The sequence below is a fragment of the Sapajus apella genome, unplaced genomic scaffold (assembly GCF_009761245.1).
Source record: "Sapajus apella isolate SASKATOON/1434 unplaced genomic scaffold, GSC_monkey_1.0 scaffold52, whole genome shotgun sequence".
Classification (NCBI taxonomy): domain Eukaryota; kingdom Metazoa; phylum Chordata; class Mammalia; order Primates; family Cebidae; genus Sapajus; species Sapajus apella.
Genome location: NW_022436992.1, coordinates 16,194,980 through 16,218,066, shown reverse-complemented (window position 1 = coordinate 16,218,066; position 23,087 = coordinate 16,194,980). Strand labels below are relative to the sequence as shown.

At 44.0% G+C, this 23,087-nt stretch overlaps 1 protein-coding gene across 1 annotated transcript in view; it reads left to right on the top strand.

Annotated features, from left to right (window-relative positions):
• The window catches only part of ACOXL (acyl-CoA oxidase like), a 376,563-nt gene that overhangs the window by 53,049 nt on the left and 300,427 nt on the right, over window positions 1-23,087 (top strand). Inside the window, 7 exon segments of the mRNA XM_032243751.1 lie at window positions 741-824; window positions 9,553-9,639; window positions 9,979-10,077; window positions 14,199-14,313; window positions 14,595-14,681; window positions 16,618-16,690; window positions 20,411-20,543. Of these exon segments, the coding sequence (XP_032099642.1) occupies window positions 741-824; window positions 9,553-9,639; window positions 9,979-10,077; window positions 14,199-14,313; window positions 14,595-14,681; window positions 16,618-16,690; window positions 20,411-20,543 (678 nt within the window).

Sequence of the window (23,087 nt, the reverse complement as noted above, 5' to 3'; positions counted from 1 at the left end):
GTACAGTGAGTGATGAGAGGGAATTTGGACTTCATAATTTTTAAATCATCAAAGCCCGCAAAGTAAAAATACTGCTTTTCCTATGTCCAGAATGCTCTCAGACGTTTCCAATCCTCCATCCTTACATCAAGATTGTCACTGAAGCTGGGTGCCATGGTGCATGCCTGTAGTCCCAGCTTCTTGGGAGGCTAAGCCAGGATGATTGCTTGAGCCCAGAAGTTCATGTACAGCCTGGGCAACATAGCGATACCCTGTCTCTACAAAAAAAAAAAAAATAGATTGTCAGCAGGGCTCCATCCAGGTGTCCTCTGTTGGTTGAGACATCAGTACAGAGAGGCTGCAGGCTGTGGCACACATTGGAGGAGCTGGAGAGAACCGTGGGGGTGCTAGCCTGTAAAGGGAACACCAGGAGCTAGGAGGGACAAACCTGGAGAAGGCAAAGCAAGGCATGAGGCAAGTCAGTCGCAGGCTGGTCTCCATGCAGATGCAGATGACGATTGTATAAGAAGATTCATTAACACTAACATGGTTAGAGACCAGAAAGCCACATTAAAAAAAAAAAAAAAAGAAGAAAATGTTTACTTTAGTAGAGTAATGGAATTATTTCTTAATTCAAAAGTTGCTTTTATTGTGTTTATTTTTTCATTATAAAACTAACATGCATTTAGTATAAAGACTGTGAATTAAACAAGTCAGAAAGCCATAAGGAAACCTTGATATTGAGTCTGTCATGTTTTCAGGCAGAGAAAACAAAGAACTTTGTCAGCTGAAGCCTCGTCATAGGGGAAGTCCTTTCCATGGTGGACATGGCCACAGGAGTGAAGGTGAGAGGCATCGGGCACCTGCCCTGCACCAACTCATGCTCGCTTTGCATGCCAAGGAATGAACACTATAACTGCGTGAACTCTCTCAGTCTATGTAGTGGCACAGGAGTTGGTAAAATGGCATATCTCAAACCCCGTCCCTGGCTGCTGCTTTAACCATTACATCCTATCCTGTTTTTGTTTTTAATTTGCTTTTCTTCTTTGTACAGTTTTGTTACATTTGTGTCATTCGGTTATTTTCCTTTGTCTTAATTTTATAAAAACAGTACCATAATCCTTTGTCATTTTCTTTCTTCACTTGAATATTATTGCTAAGATTGATCCATATTGTTGTGTGTCCCTGTATTCACTAAATTTTAAAATAAAAAACCTTTTTATTTTGAAATAATAAAGCTCACAGAAAGTTACAAAAATAGTACATCAGGTCATGAGAACCCTTTAGTCATGGTGACATCTTATATAGCAGTAATGAGATGTAAAATCAGGAACTCAATATTAGTACAGCACTGTTAAATAGGACATAGATGCTATTCAGATTTCACTAGTTTTTACATGCACTCAATTTTGTGTGTGTGTGTGTGTATAGTTTTATGTCGTTTGACCCCATATGTAGATTCATGTAACCACTACCACAATCAAGATATAGAACTGGAGGGGTGCGGTGGCTCACGCCTGTAATCCCAGTACTTTGGGAAGCCGAAGTGGGTGGATCACCTGAGGTCAGGAGTTCGAGACCAGCCTGGCCAACATGGTGAAACCCCGTCTCTACTAAAAATACAAAAATTAGCCAGGTATGGTGGTACATGCCTGTAATCCCAACTACTCGGAAGGCTGAGGCAGGAGAATCATTTGAACCCAGGAGGCAGAGCTTGCAGTGAGCCCAGATCATGCCATTGCACTCCAGCCTGGGGTACAAGAGTGAGACTTCGTCTCAGAAAAAAAAAAAGAAATAAAATAAAAGAAAAAAGATATAGAACTGTTCCATCATCAGAAAGAAACTTCCTGGTGCTACCCCTTTACAGTTTCATTTGGCCTCCACTCTACCCCTCTCTTTTGGCAACCGCTAATCTGTTCTCCATCTTTATAGTTTTGACATTTGGGGAATGATATAGCAATGGAAGAATGTTTTGACCACTGTATAATATTCCTCTGTGTGAATATATCACAGCATTTGTTCATCCACTTTCTGATGTTGTTTCCAGGATTTTGCTAATGTGAAAACTGCTGCTGTGAATACTCTTGTCCATGTGTCCATGTCTGGTGTTGAAAATGGGTAAAATCTTTCCTTAGGTATTCAACTAGGAATGGAATTGCTAGTTAGAGGATGAATGAATGCTTAACTTTAAAGAGTAGTGTTAATCTATTCTCCAAAGTTAGTGCATCAATTCACATTCCTACCAACAGCATGTAATTGGGTTCTGTAGATCCATATCCTCTCTCATACTTGGAATTCTTAGACTTCTCCATTTTTGGCAAATTTTTATAGAATGGCATCTTATTGTCTTGAGGGAAGACAATTATCTTGCATGTTCCAGCTTACCAAGGATGGTGAACAAAATAGCTCAGGTGGGTGTGTCTCCTGCGGCCACTCATGCTGCCCAGGCCATCCAGCAGAGAGTCATTCATGGGGGCCTCCTTTCCCTCCCTGGACACCACTGGGTCTCAAAATAATTTCTCATATCCAAACACCCAGTCCTGATGTCCCCAAAGAGGAACAATTACAACTAGAACATGAAGACAAAATGATCAGACAAGAAGCCAGGCCAATTGGCAATGAGTCCAATATGGCGGTGATTTCAGTTTGGTGTAGACATTGTCTATGGGTAGGTAGGAATTAAAAACAAAGGAATCTGTGAGTGCCATCTTGTGGTGGGTATGTCCACCAACAGGTTTTTCCAGGAAGACTAGGCTTTCCGTGATTTCAGCCAGGCATGATCTCTTCCCTCTTTGATGGGTTGGCTGCGGCTTTCAGAGAAAGCAGTTAGCTGAGATGCAACAGATAGATTCCCTCTCAGAAATGCCAGAGGATCCTGGTCCAGACTCCTATGATCCCAGTTTGTGCTTTTACCATACTGCACCCCCACCCCACCTACCTTCTCTTTAGCAGGCCTCTGTGGATTGTGACCATAGGGATAGCTCCATGGGTGGTGGCAGCTCTCTGGGTAGGGAGCCCTCTCCTCTGGTTTCCAGGGTCTTGCACTGAGCTTAGTCCATGGAGTTGCAAAGGGAATGTCTGAATGAATGAGGGAAGGGGCAGCCTGTAGCTTAAGGCAGACTTAAGAAGCATTTTAACCAATTGCAATGTGTGTATCCTATTTACATCTTGTTCAAACAGCAAACTATTTGTAAAAAGAAAAAAAATTGTGTGTCAGTTGGGGAAGTCTGAACATTGAACATTTCATGATATTAGAGAATGATTACTATATTTTTAGATGGGATAATGGTTTTAGGACTATGTTTTAAAAAGAATCTGCATCTTTTACTTATGTATTGGAAATATTCAGGGAAGTCCTAATATGATGTCAAGGATAAACGTCAGGATAGCCTGCGGTGTATGAAGGGAAAGTACATGGGGGTGGCTGGGGGGAGGGAGATGAAGAAAAATGGGCCGTGAGCTGGCCATCTTTGAGTTCATTGCTTCTATTTTGTTTGATTTTTTCCCATAATACGTTTTTTTTTTTTTTGAAAGCTTCTGAGTATCCTAGAAGGAAATTGGCATGGACTTAAAGAAAAAGTTGTTTGAAATACTTCTATGGTCACTCCACTTTCCTGCTTAAAACCTCGTTTTCCCCATTATGCTTTAGAAACATCCTCTAATCCTTGATGTTGCCTATGGGTCCTTGCAAATGTGGCCCTGGTCACGTCTGTTCCACTTTCTCCTTCTGCTGGTTCATTTTAGCCACCTTTGGACCACTTGCTACCAGCCCTAGCTTGGTCTTTCCCCTCCTTCACCTGGCTGACCCCTATTCATTCTTCATGTCCCAGCTAAAGTGTCCTTCCCACAGGGATGCCCCTCTCAAGCCTGCAACTTGAGTCCCATCCACTCGCCTTCACCTGTCTTTGCTTTTTATAGTTTTCTGCCATAACCTGTACCCATTTTGAATCTATGTATTTATTCATGGAATTACTTTATTTCTCTTACTACCACTAGAGGGAAAACTCCTTGAAAACTATAACCCTTGCATTCTTGGTACTCAAAATGTGTCAATACTTGCGTATTAAATATACACATAAAAACAAAACAATATGGTGGTTTCTCAAAAAGTAGGACATAAAAATTACTCTACAGCCCAGCATTCCACTAACTGGATACATACTCTAAAGAATTGAAAGTAGGGACTGAAATAAATGCTTGTGTGCCAGTGTTCATTGCAGCATGATTCACAATAGCTAACAGCTGGAAACAAGCCACATTTCCGTCAACGGAGGAGTGGATAAACAAAATGCGGTATATACACACAATGGAATATTGTTTAGCCAAAAAAAAAGAATGAAGTTCAGACACATACCACAATGTGAATGAACCTTGAAATCGTTACATGAAATAAGCCAGACATAAAAGGACAAATATTATATGAGTCTGCTTATATAAAATATCTAGAATAGAAAAATTCATAGAGACAGAAGGTAATTAGAGATAACGAGAGGTGGGAGGGAGGGGAGAATGGGAGTTATTGCTTAATAGGTACAGAGCTTTTGTTTGCAATGATGAAAATGTTTTGGAAACATTTGTGATGGTTGTACAACATTGTGGCTGTACTTAATGCCACTGAATTGTATGCTTAAAAGTGGCTAAAATGGCAAACTTTATACTATATATATTTTGCCACAAATAAAAATAACAATCAAAAAATTATTATTAACCCTGCTGTCCCACATATCAGTAATTGCAGGAGATTTTTTTCTTTTTTTTCCTGGAGCTTAGAAACCCTAGACAATTAGAGGAAACTATAGATTGTGCAGCCCCCAGGAGGACTGTGGCTGTCTTTTCTACTGGTGATGGAGGAGATGCCAGGAGGGCATGTGGTGTGCTGGAAACAGACCCTGTGAGCTCTGGGTCAGTCAGGGGTTCCCCAGATGCTGCTGCCAGCTCAAGAGCCACTGTTTTTCACAGGAGCTGGCTGTCAATCTGAGGAAGAGGCATTAGCATCAATTTATCAAAATCAGCTATGCCCTGCATGTTCAAGCCCCTTTTCTCTCTCTCTCTCGGTCTGTTTATCCAGTGGCTTTGCATTTCCCTAAGAACTTTGAACACACTCATTTGTACTCACATGGTCAAATGCTGGCAGGGCTGGGGGCTGGCTCCAACAGTGGCTCACAGTGACAGGGGTGAGCACACTAGCGAGTTACCAGGGAAAAAGATTGTCTTTATTGGTGCTTTGAATCCCCACTCTAGCTTGTGAGCCAGCTCAGGTTTCCTGCCAAAAACATGGATGCAATCTGGAAGGACTCTAACTAAGGCTGAAAGAAACCAGTCATGCTTCCTTTCCTGCCTCTCTGACTGTTTCTTTTCCCTTACTTGAATCATCCTATGATCTGTCTTAGCCTGCTTGGACTGCCAGAACAAAATACCATGGGCTGGATGGCTCAAACAGCAGAAATTTATTTTCCCACCTTTCTGGAGGCTGTAAAGTCTAAGATCGGGGTGCCAGCATGGTCAGGTTCTGGTAAGCGTTCTTTTCCTGGCTTGCAGACAGCCACCTTCTCATTGTGTCCTCATTGGTGAAGAGAGGTGCTGGTCTTTTTTCCTCTTAAGGGCACTAATCCCATTATGGGAGTCCTACCCTCATGAGCTCATTTAACCTTGACCATTGCCCAAAGTTTCCATCTCCGAATACCATCACATTAGGGTTAGGGCCTCAACATATGAATTTTGTGGGGAAAAAAATTCAGTCCATTTCTGGGGTCCCACTGTCTAAAAAAACACTTCCAGTTTTCTATTTGTGGAAATTTGCTCTTGGAATTAGGAGATCTTGAATACACTTGAAGTCTCTTTAGGAGACCCTTGTTGGACTGTTGTATAGGAATGGCCTGACCTATTGCAGCCGGGAAGCCAGCTGGCTTCCTGCCCATGGGATAGACCTCACTGTTCCATCATGGCAGGGGGACACTCTGTAAAGATGGCATTTCTAATGCCCATTCATAGGCTGTGTGTATATTTAGATTAGTAATGCCTACCAGGATCCCCATGCCAAGCCTGACTGGTAGCAGGAGCTTCATAAGTGGCGGGGACTGTAACCTCCTGGGACATGGCTGGGGACCCAGCCCTACAGTCTTCCAGGCAGTAGCTCCATTAGTGTGTTGAGGTGCAACCAGCCTGCCTTCCCACCTCTAACCCAGCAGATTTCCTTTCCATTTCAGGATGTCCCCTTTTACTCTTTATTCAGAAGCTAAGAAGCCCTGCCATAGTTCCGTCCTTTAGCCCCTGTGAGCTATCCTGGCTGCACCTCCCAGCCCTCAGCTAGCTGGCACTGCAGCCTCTGGAGGCTGCTGCCGGCCCTCATTGGGCATGTGGTGACCATCACCTCATATGCTCCATGTCATAGCTGTCCTTTTTCTTCCCTTGAAAAGTGAGAAAGGAGAGAGGGGCTTTCTCAAACAAGGTGGGTGCGTAGTTGAAATTGGAGTTTTCATTAGGTGTCTCCCCACCAACTCTACTTTTTCTCTCTCACCGCTGATTTTTGCAGTCTCTCTCAGAGCAAATGGTCCTCTCTGTGTCCTGTTCCCTGAGGTCTGCTGGGGGCAGGATGCTGGGTAGTCTGACAGGAGTGCCCCAAGTGTCCTCCGAGAGGACACTTGTGACACTCCCATGTGATGGGTTGATGCCTACCTTCCATCAGTCTCAGTATTTCTGTTTTAAGGAGTCCATCCCCTCCTTCTGGCCCCTCCCAGCCCCTCCTCCAAGCAGTTCCACTGCAATCAATAGGTCCTCATCCTCCTGAAAACTCAGGTTACAGACCCAGGTGTCCTCCAGAGTCCTCTCTTTCCTTCTCCTCCCAAATCCTGTCCACCAGCTCTGCCTCCAGAATCTACCCCGAATCCCTCTACTTTCCCACTTCCCTGTCTGTCTCCTTCCTGGCCTGTGGGCTGGAGCCCATGCTTCTCCCAGGAGGCACCTGCTAAAAGCGTGTCAGGCCAGGGAGCCCTCCACTTCCAGTCCCCAAGATGTCCACCTGCATTTGGCCTGGCTTGGTTGCATTACCTGCCATTCAGAGGATATGGATTTTGTGGGAAATGAACCCCACACTTTACCTGACTGTGCAGATTGAGGTCATGCAGATGCTGCCTCTGTCAACTGCTGTAGTTTCCTGCAGACTTACAGGTTCACTTCCACAGGCCAGGATGCCAAGACATTTCATGCATGGGGCTTTCAAAATGTGGATAAAACACTCTAGGTTTTTTTTTTCCTCTTCCTAAAGAGGAGGAAAAGATTTAAAACCTAGAAAAGGAATATATTGTCAAGAGTGTATTAGGCACCAGCCAAAGAGATTTAGAGGTAGAAAACCTAACTTGTTTTAGTTTTAGAAAAATAATTTTTTAAAATTTAACTCCCAAGATAACGGTTTAGGGAAAAACATGTACCATTTGGGTTGCTTCCATTTCCCGTGTTGGAATTAGTAATGCAATTTGCAGTGCCCGCGATGATTCTGTAGAGAAGTGAGCTGAGTCATCAGGGTGTGAATCATTTTCCCAGGATAATTTATGATTCCCCAAATGAAAAGCACTTCACATATCAGATGTGACTAGTGAAATTCATCTGTCCTGATGCCAGAGCATGTTAGCTGATCCGAGCTGCTAGAATTGATCAAGTACCATTTCACAAAGTTAATACCAGGTTGTTCATACATGTGGGGAATGAACAGAGAGCTCATCTAGATGCAGTGGCCCCAGGAAAAAAAAAGGCCACTCTAACCTTGCCTAAGCAAAAAAGGCACTTATTGGCTGCTGTAATTCAAGAGTTTATTGTGCAGCAGGCTTCAGGTCTGGGTGTGCAGGACCTGGTCTCTCCCATCTCTCTACTCTGCCTCCTTCCCCCAACCTGGTCCTCAAACTTTGGCTTCATTCACCAGCTCATGGCTATATGGCTCCAGGCTTCCATCCTCCAGATTCCATAGCATCACAAAAGAGTCCTTTTCTTTCACAATGGCTCAGCCTTGTGTCCTGGCTTGCACGCCAAATGGACCCAGCCAGATCATGAATCCATCCTGAGAGCCATCGTTGGGCCAGTCCTGGGCCCCCAACTCATCCTAAAGCTGGGGGTGCTGTCAACATCACCCACAAACCATTTGGACAGATTGTAGAGGAGGAGGGCTCCCCAGGTGAAGATTAGGGTTGTATAGCTAGGACAGGAAAGGAACTCTGACCTGTAGACACAGCAAATGTCCCTACGTTCAAGTTCTTCTGTCTTTGCAGTCAGTCACCCTGCTCCTTCCAAATGGCCCTGCTCAAGCCACTCTATCTCTTCCTGTTTCTTCTCCTTCTCATCCTCATCCTCTTTCTCTTTCTCCTCCTCTTTGTCAGGGACACTTTTCCAGGGTTCACAAAAGACCAGGCAGGCTGGGCATGGTGGCTCATGCCTGTAATCCCAGCCCTTCAGGAGGCTGAGGTAGGAGGATTTCTTGAGCTCAGTAGTTTGAGACCAGACTGGGCAACATAGCAAGACTTCGTCTCTACTAAAAATAAAAAAAAGATAGCCAGATGTGGTAGTGTGTGCCTGTAGTCCCTAGTCCTAGCTACTCAGGAGGCTGAGGCAGGAGGATCGCTTGAGCCTGGGATTTTAACAATGCTATGTGAGCTATGATCGTGCCACTGCCTTCCAGCCTGGGTGAAAAAGTGAGACCCTGTCTCTTAAAAAAAAAAAACAAACTAAAAACCCACAAAAGACCAAGGAAAGGGCTTGGTGGTTGACTCACTGAATCCTCATGGCCACCATATGAAGCACCATTAGGCATTAGGCAGCTTGGGTTTCAGCCTCAGTCCTTCCCACTTTCTGAGGGTGTAGCCTTGGGTAAGACACTTTTCCTCCATGAATCCCAGTTTCCAGAATTAAATTGGGATGATGATGGTTTCTCTCCAGGGTTGTTGTGAGAGTCAACAAGTTTGTGTGTGTGTAGCTCAGTAAGCAAGTACTCTCACCATTCATTTATCAGATGAGGAAGCCGAGGCTACTATGTCTTTGTCCAAGATCCTCCAGCCAGTGGGTAGCTGACCTGGAATTAGAACTCCAGGCGCTCATCCCAAGCTGCGTGCCTGCTTGTTTTGCAGCATCGCCTCTTCCATTCTGCCTTCTTGAAAGGAAACACTGTTTCTCACAGCAGGACTCACCTCGCAGACAGGGGTCAACGTCGAGGGTCATTGCACATGCACTTGTTACTTGTCTTCTTCCTTAGGCCCCAAGCTAGATCCTGAGAGGACAAAGCAGAATCATTCTGTGTTTCAGAGCATTCATCTGATATAGGGGGGATCTGGGAGGCCTGAGGATAGAGGACTGACTTTCTGTGGACTTGGGAGGGCCTCTCCAGGAGAGTGACTCATGAGCCACATCTGCAGAGAGAAACTGGAGCTCACCAGGCAGTGAAGAGGAAGGGCAAATAAGCATGCCACTTGCAGGGCTTATGTAAAGCACAGGGATCTGAATAGCTGCTTCCTGAGGAGTTTGGCCATGGATTTAATTGTATTTAGATTGTTGGCTGTTGCTAATGATGGTTTGTATTGTCCTTATTTCCAGTGTGGAATAATTTATTGGCTATTTGGTGGTGCTATCAGGAATCTCGGCAGCCCTGAACATGTTACTAAGTGGTTTCAGCCACTCCAGGTATGATGATTTCCTCAATATTGGTCTTCTATGGAGAGCCTTAAAAATATATAGTAGATAGATATGCATGTGTATGTGTTTGAAGAAAAACAAAATAAAACAGAATTTGTGTCATCAAAAATCTTGTTGAGAACGAAAATTCCAAGACTATCTTTTTTATATTGCATTGAGCCTGTCATGTTGTTAAACTCACATTCGCTATCATCAGACTGTGTTTTAATAATTTTCTCCAACCCACCTCTCTCTCTCTCTCACCATCTTTCTTAATGGTCTGGGAGGTCTGAATTTGGAGCAACTGTCAGACCAGCTAATTCCCTTCTAACATCTGGTAAACTACAGGAGCAGAAATACACTGGGATGTTTGCAATGACCGAGAGGGGCCATGGGAGGAACGTGAGAGGGATCCAGACCGAAGCCACCTTTGACCTCTCTGCCCAGGTGAGGAATCTGTCCTTCTCCTGCTGTCCAGGGCAGCAGAAAACCTGGACAGAACCAGATCTCCTTCTTTCTGTGTCCAGCTTCACACTCTCTGTGTGTGCTTTCTGGCCAAGAGAGCTGCGATTCAGAGTAAATGTCTATGTGTTCAGCCATCATGAACCCAACACCAGCCAACATTTATATGGTACGTTTGAGGCACTGGGCACTGCTCCGACACTTTATGTACATTTGTGAATGTAATCCCTTGTCATAACTCTGAGAGAAGAACACTAAAGCCATTTGGTTAGCCTTTTCTAAGAGTAGCAGGAAAGGACTGGAGGAGAAGCCTTTGTTGGTTCTCTCCATTGTGCCATGTGTCAGGAGGGCACTGACTGTGCTGGGGCTGCCTTAGCAGGAGCTGAGTCGTCTGTACTGGGATCATGTGCTGTCTCGCACCTGGACGTGCACTGACATTTTACATGACAACAGAAACAAGAGTGGCACCAAACAATCTGACTGTTCCACCTGTATTATGTGTGGTCAGTGCTAAGGTTTTTCCTTTTCATTCTCTTCCTTTCCCTTTCTTTTTCTTTTCTTTGTTTTTCTTCCTTTCCCTTCCCTTCTTGATAATTAAAAAGATGTTAACTAAGTCTCTCTACATTGCTATCTCTGTACATAGTGGATCACAATGTACCGTGGGGACGCTGCTCTGTAACCCTCATGCCCATCTCTTTAACTCCTACACCCACCTCCTGCCCCACCGCCAACGTGGAAAAAGAAAGCACCTGTGTTCTTATCTCACTCTTCTTTATAGTTTCTTGCTTAATATTGGGTGTTCCTAAGAATTACAAAGGGATAAATACATGTTGAGGTTCTTTCCAGAAATGAGGCTGTGTCAGTCTGTGTGTGCAAGCATGTGCCTGAACATGGCTGCAGGTGCTGCCTGGCTATGCGGCTGCTCTGCTCCATCTATTTTTTGTTTTTGCAGTTTGTCCTTGAGTGTGTGGATTTTTGTTAGCAGAGTTGCCTGACCCACGAATGCTGATTGGAGGTAGCCAGTGTCTAGAATGACAGATTCAGGGGCAGGGTATACTGGAGGATGCCCTTCTTTTCCTCCTGCTCTGATGTTAGTTCTCTCCAAAAGCCATGATGTCCAAGATCATAGTAAGAACAAGAATAAGCACTGCCCTACACTGACCACTCATGAAGCACCATGCTCTGTATGAAACTCCCTCTGTAGTATTCTGTTTCCTTGCAGCAACAGTCCCAGAAACACAACATTAAACTGATCCTGTTAACTGAGCATGGATATGCCAGGCACCAGGCTAAGTAGTCCATTTGTAACATCATTTCAAATGTTCTGTAATCTTATAAAAAGATATTATTGTCCCTACTTTACAGATGGGGAAACGGAGGCTCACCCATCGGTTAAGCAGCCGACTCTGGCTATGCAGTTAATGAGTAAGTTAGGTTCGGGTGGGACTGCCCTCAGCAGCTTGGCTTTTCTGCCAGTGGTGGCATGCTGACCTAACATCCTTTGGCTTTTGGCTGGCCAATTTTTTTTCCTTCTCCCAAAGCCATGGTATGGAGGTCACCTTGCTAACATTGATGGGGGAAAACACCCACTGCTCTTATTTATTTGTTTCTTTTTACAATTATTGCTTTTTTCACAAAAATAATTTCCTGTGTTGGTCCCATTTTCCCCAAACAGCATAAATGACTTAGCTACCTGGTGTGCCTCAGCAGCTGCCACTGCCTGACAGGGGACCTGCAAAGTCGCAATCATAATGACGAGGGGCCTCTGGTGAACACTGTCTCCCGTGGGGCTGGGAGAGAGAACAATCCCATCATAAACTCATGCCACTGAGAACTGACATAGCAGGGAATGGATTTCTCCCTTCACTGGGTTCTATGTTTTCCCCTTCATTTCCCTTTCAAAATGCTGGAGTGTATTAAATAAGTGTTCTCTCCCCCAAGGATCATTTAAACCTCTTACATATTTTGTTTTTTCATTCCTGTGGGTTGGTTGTTTTATATTTATTTTTGGGAGGTAGATTGGGAGTAGTATGGATAGTTTAGACATAAGAGACAGTTTTATTTTTATGCTTTATTCTAAATAGCCTAAATAAATGAGGTTATGAACTCTCTGGCCAAAGGCATCATTTTCAGTGCCTACAACACTGACCATTTTGCTGGGCTTCAACAAATAATTACTACAGAAACGGACACACATGGTGTGCATTATTTAGATGCAGCTTTAACACCAGGGTTTTGGCTGATGCAAACTTTCCAAAGCAAGCATTTTGCCAGAAATGACAAATCTCCTTTCCCAGGGTGTAACAGATGTTTATAGGGATGGGTGGCCTCTTGCTCCCTTCCCCATCCCACCACATCTTTTCTGCCAGGCCAGTGTTTCCTCTGCCACTTTCCTTTCTTACACTGGGTGTAAGCATGCCCCCACCCACATGGGTTGTATTTTTGTTACTGTTAATTTTCACTGCACTCAGCCTCAAGTAATGCCTCTCCTTGAGAAGCCCTGGCTGCCCTGATAAGACAAGGATGGCCTCCAGAGACTTCTCTTAAAAAGATTCAGCATGTCCATTTATGTTTCTGAAAGGCCCTTGCACATGTTAAAAGTTTCCCTGTGCAAACATATTTCAGAGAATGTTTTCTTAGGCTTCAAGACTGTATTTCTTGGCCAGTGGGAAAGTGTTGTCTATATACTTTATAGTCTGAAATCTGAGATAATCTTTGCATGATCAATAACTTGTTGATTTAGTTCAGTCACATCTTCAATATTGTCAACTCCAATTAAATGTGCAGTTCCACTCTCTACTATTTCCTCTGGGCTCCCAAATTGCCCCAGGTGCCCTGTATTCAGAGCTGGCAGCAGGGCCAGTTCCTTTTTGGCAAGAGGCTTAAAGGTAACCCAAGTGGCAAGGGAGATGGGGAAGAGCCAAGAAGTGAGGGGGAGCATTTCCACTGTGACCTTTGTATCTGCTTCCAGAGCGTAGGAAAGAGAAGATGCAGTTTTGAGCCGAGCCTGAGAATAAAATCCTTGCATTTTCTTCCTGCTTCTTTATGACCAGTGTTAGTTTCAGACTGTTTTGAGCTAGAATTCCTGGATGTATTCAGAGACAAACTGCATGGTACATTCTAAAATTTTTCCCTCTTAAGAAAGAGACTCACTTACAAGTTCTTCTGTTTTAGGAGCTTGAACATGTGAACCTCTTTTGGGAAACTTTAATTATGATATGCATTGGTCAGGAAAATAGAGAGGCATTTTCAAAGGAGTAAATGAGGGATTTCTTATTATAAAAATAAAAATTGTTTGGGCTGATACTCTAAGCAATGGTGGGAATAAGGCATGACTGTCTATCAGTCTTGCTGTATCCAAGCATACAGTTCTGGCCTTTGATTACTTGGTTTTCATTTAAACAAAGACCCATGTCATGGAGGCAGGAAGGTTCGGAGCCTGGGAAAGAGTGAGGATTTTTGCCCAGAAGAAGTGAACACCAGTAGACAAAATGCAACTCACAGATGTGGACCCTGGGACAAGCCATCTAAGGGCCCAGATCATTGGATGTTCCATCCTTTCTTAGAAGTCTTGCAGGTCAGGTGAGGGATGTGGACAGCCAAGCATAGACCATCAGGGCTTTCTGAGGTTTTGGTGTTAGATGATTTAAAGGTCAAAACTTTGCTATGAAGAAGTCTAGAGAGAGAATTGAAGAAAGACTTTGTACATTAAAGCCAGGCAGGCTTAGCCAAATAGCACACGTCAGCCCGGTATTATGAAGAAGAGAGACTGGGAGGGAGAGAACAAACACCTTTTAAAGATTGAAAATTGGCAACTTATTTTCTGGATTGGATTGTTCCTCGAAAAATCACTTTAATCTCCAGCCATTTTCAAAGTTGTGGTGGAGGTGAAATAAGTGAATTAAGATGATAGCACAGTCAGCCGCATTGGTTTCAAGACCTGGAGCCAGGTGACCTTCCCGTTGTCTTCTCTTTTGCTGTGAAATTCCCTGAAAATGGCACCCTGGACGGTGTGGGTCTGTTTTCACGGTATTCATTGCCTTGAGCCAGAGAGTTGAAATGATCCATGGGAAAGGAAACACTGTTGCTCTGCTGTTTCTGTGTAGGAGTTTGTAATTGACACGCCATGTGAAGATGCCGAGAAGATGTATGTTGGAAACGCCATGTATGGAAATTATGCAGCTGTCTTTGCCCAGCTCATCATAGATGGAAGATCTCAAGGTTTGTCACTAACATAGACAACTAGAATAATTATCTTCACTAGTACTATTTACCAGTGAAAACCCATTTCACAAAGTTGCTTTTATCTTGTAAATAATTCAGTACTAACTTTATCTCCTAAATATGCATGAAGAAATTTATCTGGCATTACATGTTCTCATGTGTGGTACACAATTGTAGAACTCAATGAGTTTGAGGATCACAGAAATTTTATACCATTCCAGGAAACGAGTAAAGCTATAGGAAGGAGAGCTTAATAATGATCTCTATGTCTTTCTTAGGGCCCCACTGTTTCATCGTTCCTGTCCGGGATGAAAATGGAAGCTTGTACCCAGGAGTGACAGCTATTGATATGACATACAAGGAGGGTGAGTTCCCAGGTGACCCCTCTCCTGTGCTCACTCTTCCTACCTGATTCCCACCCTACTCAAGGAGACTCTGACCTACCTTATATCACTGAAACAGTGAGCATGGAGAAAAATTCCCCAGGGAAGATGTCTGGATTTTGAAGCCTCATGAATTATTTTATGTAGAACTGTTCAGGAATGTTGCAGATTGCCTTTTATGAATGTGCATTGGTCTAATTTTCCCCCAGCTTCTCAAATTTCCCAGTAACAAGGCAGTTTTGCCCACAATGCTGTTCTATCTTCTCTCTCCTTAGACTTGGGGGCTCTCAGAGGGGTGGCTGCAGCTCTCTTCTTTGCACCCCTGGCCACCTATTTTAGGAGGTTAAACATATGTGCTTATGAGGCCCTTGATGAGTCCTGATGACTAATTCAGTGCCTTAGTTTGCTAGGGCTGCCGTACCATTAACTGGGGGTCTTAAACAGTAGAAGTGTATTGTTTCACAGTTCTGGAGGCTGGAAGCCCAAGACGAAGGTATCAGCAGGGTTGGTTCTTTCTAAGAGTGGTGAGGGAAGGATTTGTTCCAGGACTCTCTCTTTGGCTTGTAAATGGTTGTCTTCATGTTAACCTGGTGTTCTCCCTCTGTGCATATCTGTCTCCAAATTGCCCCATCTTACAAAAGACAGAAGTCATTTAGATTAGAGCCCACCCCAATGACCTCATTTTAATTTGACCACATCTGTAAAGACTCTATCTTCAAATAAAGTCACATACACAGGTATAAGGGTTAGGTTTTCAACACATGAATTTTGTGGGGACACAATTTTAACCATAGTGCTTGATGAGATCAGGACATGCCTGTATGCTCCCATGAATACTCATAGCCAAGGTCAAGCCAAGCCAAGGAAGGGAGTCTGAGAGAGAAGAAAAAAAAAAAAAAAAGAGAAGGAAGAGCAGGAAGAAAAGAGGGAAGAAGTGGCCCATCCTTTGGTGGAAGGGACAGTCCCATCCTGGCCCTTAGTGTTTACTGCCTACTGCCACAGCTGCAGGCATGGATGCAGATGGGTTTGTGAGGGTTTTAGATGTATCTTTCAGGGGTGACCGAGGCCCTGGCTGGGCTGGGCTCCTTAAAAGTGCCTTGCATGTCAAACGTTGCTGAGAGCAGAGCAGTAGGCTGAGCTCTGTGAAGTTGTGCTAGACATTGAAAACACTGGCAATAGCAGAAAATCTCTGGTGTCCTTGTAAGCTGCTAAATACAAGTATGTCCTTGTCAAGGGGTGAAATTCTAAATAAAGACATTTACTAAAGACAGATTGTTTTCCCCTAGATTCAATCTTTCTAAGTTTTCACAAACAAAGAGAAGACCCCAGACTCTGGCAGGTGTCTTTAGGAAATGTATCTGCCAGATTTCAGGACCACCCCTCTTCCGTCCCTGCCCCACGTTGCTTCCCCCACTTCCTGCTGTCCTTGTGACTATTTTCCCTTGTCTTGTAGGCATTTGCTGTCACCAGTTTGCCCTGTGTGCAGATGAGAGAACACTGGGAGGGAGGAGGGATTTGGGCACTTGTTCCCCATTCCTGGGGAGAGCAAGCCTGCTTCCCTGCTTCTGTCTTCAGCTTCCCATTCTTTCAGTTGCTTGGAACTCTCCCTTTCTTAATCACAGTCACTGCTTGGGAGGTGGGTGTGCATCCTCCATATCCCCAAAGCACGCAGGCTGCACAGAAGGAAAGCCCATTCTCCATTCTCCTCATTCTTGCTAGAGAGGAAGGGGCCATGCTGGTGGAAGAAACAGGCATAGCTCATCAAGGAAACAACATCCCCATGCCCACCCAAAGGAAAAAGCACCAACAATTCTGAAAGTAAAGTAAAGGGCTTTGTATTTTAGTGGAGACAGATGTGGGAAGTAGTAGGGAAAATACTTCTGATGCTGCATAGATTCCCCCTTTCTATTCTTTCCAGGTCTGCATGGTGTGGACAATGGAATTTTAATATTTCACAAGGTTCGGATACCTAGGGAAAACCTGCTGGATAAGTGAGTAGTTTCTCCTTAACTCAGGTCTATGGTGCAGCTGATCTCACTGCTCTCCAAAGTTGGTTTGGTTCTTGGGTCTCATGGCTGCATGTTTGGGCTGTTTTCCCATAACCACCCTTACAGGCTTGTTGACAACTAATTGGAAAAGATAGATCTGCAGATAGAAAAAAATGTAAAATTATTCAATACGCTACTGTCCAGACATAATGACTGTTATACTTTAATATACATCTTTCCAGACTTTTCTCTATGCCCATATGTCTAAAGAGATGTCAGATTTTTACTAAACAAGATCCACTTCTAGATTCTATTTGTAAAATAATCCATAGTTTCCATTTAACATTATATAGCAAATGTTTTTATCTAATGCTAAGAACACACATGCATTATTATCTTTAGTACCACTATATTAGGCTGTTAAATAAATGCTTTACAAGTTATATAATCAATTTCTTATTGTGGGGAATTAAGGTTTTTTCCTTTTTCTTCTGCCAGTTATAAACAGATGGGTGCTATTGCTTCCTTTGTGAGTGGTAGGGGATAAGGCACTATCTTTCAGCTTCCAGGTATGTTCTGGAAGTGGAGCTCTAGGGGTTAATGATGTTCCTTTACAGAAGCTAAGAGACACCAAGTACCTTTAATTTTCTCAGCAGCGTTTCACACATCCAATAAAAATCCTGAGCTATAGTCATGTTAAATCAGTGACAAAGCCAGCAATCAGGGTGCACACAACCAGCTGTCTTCCTGCCTCCCTACGGATTTTCCTTGAATGCTTTCCTCTTTTTTGTTACCAGTAGATAAATGTTGTAGTGGATGCCAAAAGCTTAAGAAAATTTTGTGGGAAAAAGTCTTAAAATGATTTGTACAGCAAACCCCCATGACACAAGAGTACCTGGGTAACAAACCTGTACTTGTACCCCTGAACTTAAAAGTTATAAAAATGGAGGATAAAGAAGTAGAGGATAGAATACTGGTTACCATAGGCTGGGGAAGGTAGGAAGGAAGAGGGGATAGGGAGAGGTTGGTCAATGGATACTGTTACAGTTGGATTGAAGAAATAAGTTCTGGTGTGATACTGGACAGGTGATATAGTTAACAATAATGTGTTGTATTTTTCAAAATAGTTACAAGTTTTGAATGTCCTCATTTCAAAAAAACAATAAATGTTTCAGATGATCAATATGCCAATTACCCTGATTTTATTATTATACAATATATACATGTATCAAAACATCACACTATACTCCATCATGTATAATTATTATATGTCAATTAAAAACAATAAAGCAAAAAGGAAAAGAAAAAAACAATTTTTTTAAAGTTTAATAAGGAAATAATGGTCTTTTTGACAAATGGTGCTTGGACAACTAGATAGCCATGCGCAAAAGCATGAAGTTGGACCTTTACTTCATACCATTTACAAAAATCAACTCAAAATGGATTACAGACCTCAATGTAAGAGCTAAAACTACACAACGCTTAGAATAAAATACAGGTGTAAATTTTTGTGACCTTGGTTTAAGCAATTTAGTTAACCAAATTCTGCTTAACATTTTCCTCCTGTGAATTGATAGGAAATAAAATGGAAACAATAAAAGCATCTTCACAGTTATCCTGGTGGGTGCTAAAGCCCCCCAGCTCCCCTTAGAACCACCAGCATTTATATGGAGATGCAAGAAACTCAGAATAGCCAAAACAATCTTGATAAAGAAGAACAAAGTAGGAGGACTTACACTTGTGATTTGAAAACTTACTACAAAGTAATCCAGACAGTGTGGTATTTGCGTAAGGATTGATGTATGGACGTTGGAATAGAATGAAGAGTCTAGAAATAAATCCTTACAATTACCGTCAATTAATATTCCACTGCAAAGCCAAGACAATTCAATGGGGAAAGAATAGTCTTTTCCACAAATGGTGCTGCGACAAACTAGATAGCCATGTGCAAAAGCATGAATCTGGACCTTTGCTTCATACCATATACAAAAATCAACTAAAAAGGGATCACAGACCTAAATGTAAGAGCTTAGAAGAAAACACAGGTATACATTTTTGTGACATTGGTTCAAACAATCTATTACATGTGGCACCAAAAGCACAACTAACCAAATTAAAAATAAATTGGACTTCATCAAAGTTATAAAAAACTTTTTTGCATTGAAGAACACTATGAATAAAGTGAAAACCTACAAAGTGGGAGAAAATATTTGTAAATCATATATAGTAATATCATAAGGCTGAAGTATCCAGAATATAGAAAGAACTATTACAGCTCAAGAATTAAAAAGGCAAATAACTCAATTTTAAAATGAGTAAAAATCATCTGAATAGACATTTCTCTAAAGATTTACAAATGACTGCTAAGCATTTGAAAAGATGCTCAACGTCACTGCCATTAGGAAGATACAAATCAAAACCACCACGAATGCCACTCTGCACCTACTAAGATGTCTTTTTTTTTTTTTTCGAGATGGAGTCTCATTCTGTTTCCCAGGCTGGAGTGCAGTGGTTCGATCTCAGCTCACTGCAACCTCTGCCTCCTGGATTCAAGCAATTCTTCTGCTTCAGCCTCCTGAGTAGCTGGGATTATAGGCATACAATACCATGCCTAGCTAATTTTAGTATTTTTAATAGAGATGGGGTTTCTCCATGTTGGCCAAGCCGGTCTTGAACTCCTGACTCAGGTGATCCACCCGCCTTGGCCTCCCAAAGAGCTAGGATTACAGACGTGAGCCATCACACACGGCCAATGTCTCTTATTAAAGGGACAGACAATAACAAGTATTGGGGAGGATAGAGAAACTAGGACTGTTCGTTATACATTGCTGGTGGGGCTGCAAAATGGTGGCACCAACTAGGAAAACAGTTTGGCCATTCCTCAGAAGTGTAAAGTTATCATTTTATGACCCAGCAATTCTACTCCTAGGTATGTGTAAACATTGTCTAGAAGAGAATTGTAAATACATATCCACACGAAAGCTTATACACTAATGTCCATAGCATAATTATTCACAATAGGAAAAAGGTGAAAATAATCCAAATATCCATCAACTGAGGAAATAGGAAAGAAAACATTGCATATCCATACAATGGAATATTATTCAACCATGAAAAGAATTGAAGTACTGACACATGCTATGACATAAACAAACCCTGAAAACATTATGCTAAGTGAAAGAAGCCAGACATCAAGACCACATCTGATATGGGAATTTTTTCCCAGAACAGGCACCATAGAGAGAGAAAGTAGGTTAATGGTTGCCAAGGGCTGGAGGGAGGGGAGTAGTATGAGGAGGGACCGCTAAGAGGGTGGGGTTTCTTTTTGGGGTGATAAAATGATTTGGAATAGAATCATGGTGATGGTTGTACAATTTCATGGCTTTAAGAAAATCCATTGAATTGTACACTTTGAAGGGAAAAAATTTATGGTATGTGAATTACATCTCAATTTTTAAAAAGTGGGTCAGTATGCGGTCTGCACAGTCAGGTTCTGGTGCGGGTTTAATGTCTCAGGAAACCACTACCTCCCATGAGTCAAGCCTTTCTCAGCACCTCTTGGAGGGGACTCCCCCTGTTCTTATCTACTTTCTGTCTCAAGGGGGAAGTTCCAGGATGGGGAAATCCTAGCACTTCCCTGTGTGCACATGGGAGCCACCCGACTTCTTTTCTAGTGGTGCTATGTCCTGCTTTTTTGTGAAACCCCACCTCTCTTTTCCACAGGTTTGGTTCCGTGGCTCCAGATGGCCAGTACCGTTCTCCTATTAGGAACAAGAGCGCAAGATTCAATGCCATGCTGGCAGCACTGACCCCTTCGAGATTAGCTGTGGCTTTCCAAGCTGTGGGTGTCATGAAGGTAGCTGACTCTGATTTGAATTTATCTACTTTTAATTCTCTCATGGCTCAGGGATGAGTAACAATTTCAGGAGCTGAGGTTCTCGAGCCATGATTGGTATAATATGGCCAGGGCTCCCAGTTAGATGCTGAGGAGTGCCAGGTGTCCATCCACAGGGAATATTTCCACGCCCTTCTTAAGAGGGGGTCCCACCCATCTGGATCCCAGATGTGTGCTGCTAATCATGGGGTTGGGGCACAGGCGTTGTGCAGGAGAGATGACCAGGGAGAACGGGATGTTCAGAGTAAATACATCTGCTGGAGAAGCAGCTAAGGGCTGGCTCGTGTGGGCAAAGGTCGGCATGTCTTGGCTGAGTTCACCTAGGAGTGTTGATGCTCTTGTGTCTGTACAAGGTGTAACATTGTAACCCTGTACAAGGGTGTAACATTCTCCATCACAGTCTGGAGGCAATGAGGCCAGACCTCCGGGAGCCATCTCTGCCTCGCCCTCCCTGACTCTCCCATATATTGGTTTGGACAGAGGAGCGTGGAGAGCAAAGCTCTAGAAGGGCCTCCTTCTCTTCCCCAGTGCCCCAGGCTACTTTGGGCCTTCTCTGTCTCTGCATGAAGGAAAAGCCTGCTTTAAGTAAGTTCCACTGAGCTTGGTAAAGCTGGAAGAAAAATTAAGACTCCCCAGGAATATACATCTGGGGCCTGAGTCCAGCTTTTCCATCAAGAAGGAATAAATTTCATTCACCTGACTTTAGGCCTGACATCAGCCCGCAGTCATCTGAATAGCAGGAAAATCTTTCTTTACTCGCTTCGAGGTCGGCCACGCTTCACAGACAGCCTGCCCTGACCCGGGATTCCCCTTATGGTGGTGTTTCCTGCAAGGGGCCACAGCTGTGGCCATCAACGTGCACTCGGGCCTGACCTCAGCCTGCTGGTGCACCCTAGTTCCTGTGCTTATTTTGTGGTGGCTCTTTAAGTGGGGCCAGGTGGGTGTTCAGGTCTGAAGTCCCATGTCAGGAGGGGCCCAGGTCCCTTGGCCGAACTGTCTGATATTGAGTGAGACCCCAGAGAGCCTTGTGGTGAAGGTACCAGCACAGACAGCATCAGAGTGCTGAGGAAAACTGGTTCCTCAGGTCTGCAATAGAAGCCATTTCAGCCATCCTCAGGACTCCAGAGAGAGGCCAAAGTATGAAAGCCAGGCAAGCCTAGAATTGCATAAAAGGGAAGATTGGTTAAACATCGGATGCAGGCTTAGCTGAAGCCATGACAGCAGTCTCTGCACAGTATCCCCTCTAATTGCAGTAGCCTGTAGACCGTCCTGACTGAGGGGCCCTCTGCGGAGAGTGCTGGCTGCATATCAAAAACACATGGTGGTCAATGGCCAGGGAGGCTGCTAGGAAACCCTGCGCTCTTGCTGGTTTTGGAGGTGGTGATGATGCATGAAGGACGTCCATGCCACCAGCAGCCCTGCAGGCTTATTGAGGTCCAAGGTGGGGTTGTGTGGGGCAAGGCATGGGGTGGTGCAGACCAGACCAGGCAGGGGTCGGGGCCTTTGGGGAGGGCCTTGGTTTTAAATATCACCAGATCTGGAGTGGGTGGGGGTGATGTCTCAGGGAGAGGAGCCAGAATGGTGATTTTGAAAATCACCATTCGTGTTTTCCATTCTACTGAACATCATCAGAGGCCAGCCCCTGCCAGGCCCAGGAGGGTCTTGGGGGCCACATTTGCATCAATTCCTTTACTGGTTGTCTGACGTGTAGATTTCATTCCTGGCAACATGGAGGCGTGATCATGATTACGGGCAGGAAAGCTTTGGGCTCAAGTCTCATCCTGGCCATGACCAGCAGTGGGGCCATGGACAGGCCATAGCGCTGTCTAGGCCTCAGTTTCTTTATCTGTGAAATGGGTCTTAGGATGGTGGTGAGGCATGTATGAAGAATGCGTGTGCAGTGCTGGCCCAGAGCAATGCTCCATAGCTTGTGGCTGTTATTCGTGTGATGGTTGTTGCTGTTGTTGGTGTTGCTGCTGCCGCCGTTGCTGTTACTGGGAAGATAGGAGTTGGCTAAAGGAAGGGAAGACGTGGGCTTTCCCATGAAAAAAATGCCTGGTATCCTGGCCTCCAGGTAACAAGGCAATATGCAATGTTTCGCAGAGGTGCATAGCGTCCTTTGAATTCCCAGGTGTCTGAAGCAAACCATAGTAACCTGGAATCAGCACCTGCCCTGCCCATTCAGACCTTGCCAGGCAATGGGATTGTCAGGCAGTGGGAAGACCCTGCACAGAGCCCAGTAAGGTTGAGACTCTGCGTGGTCCAGGCACCCTGCCGGCCATGACCCAGGCCGCTGTGATCTCATCTCCAGCATCTCTGGCGAGGATGATCTCACCGGCCCTCTTGGCAGCTCTTCGTCTCCTATGGCTCAAACACATGACATATATTTTCCCGGCTGAAACCTAAGATGGTCCTTTTCCTTCTGCTCTTGCTGAAGAGTGGAAAAATGGATCCCCTTCTCCTACATGCATTCCTTGTGTATTAGAAAACTGTCACCGTGGCTCC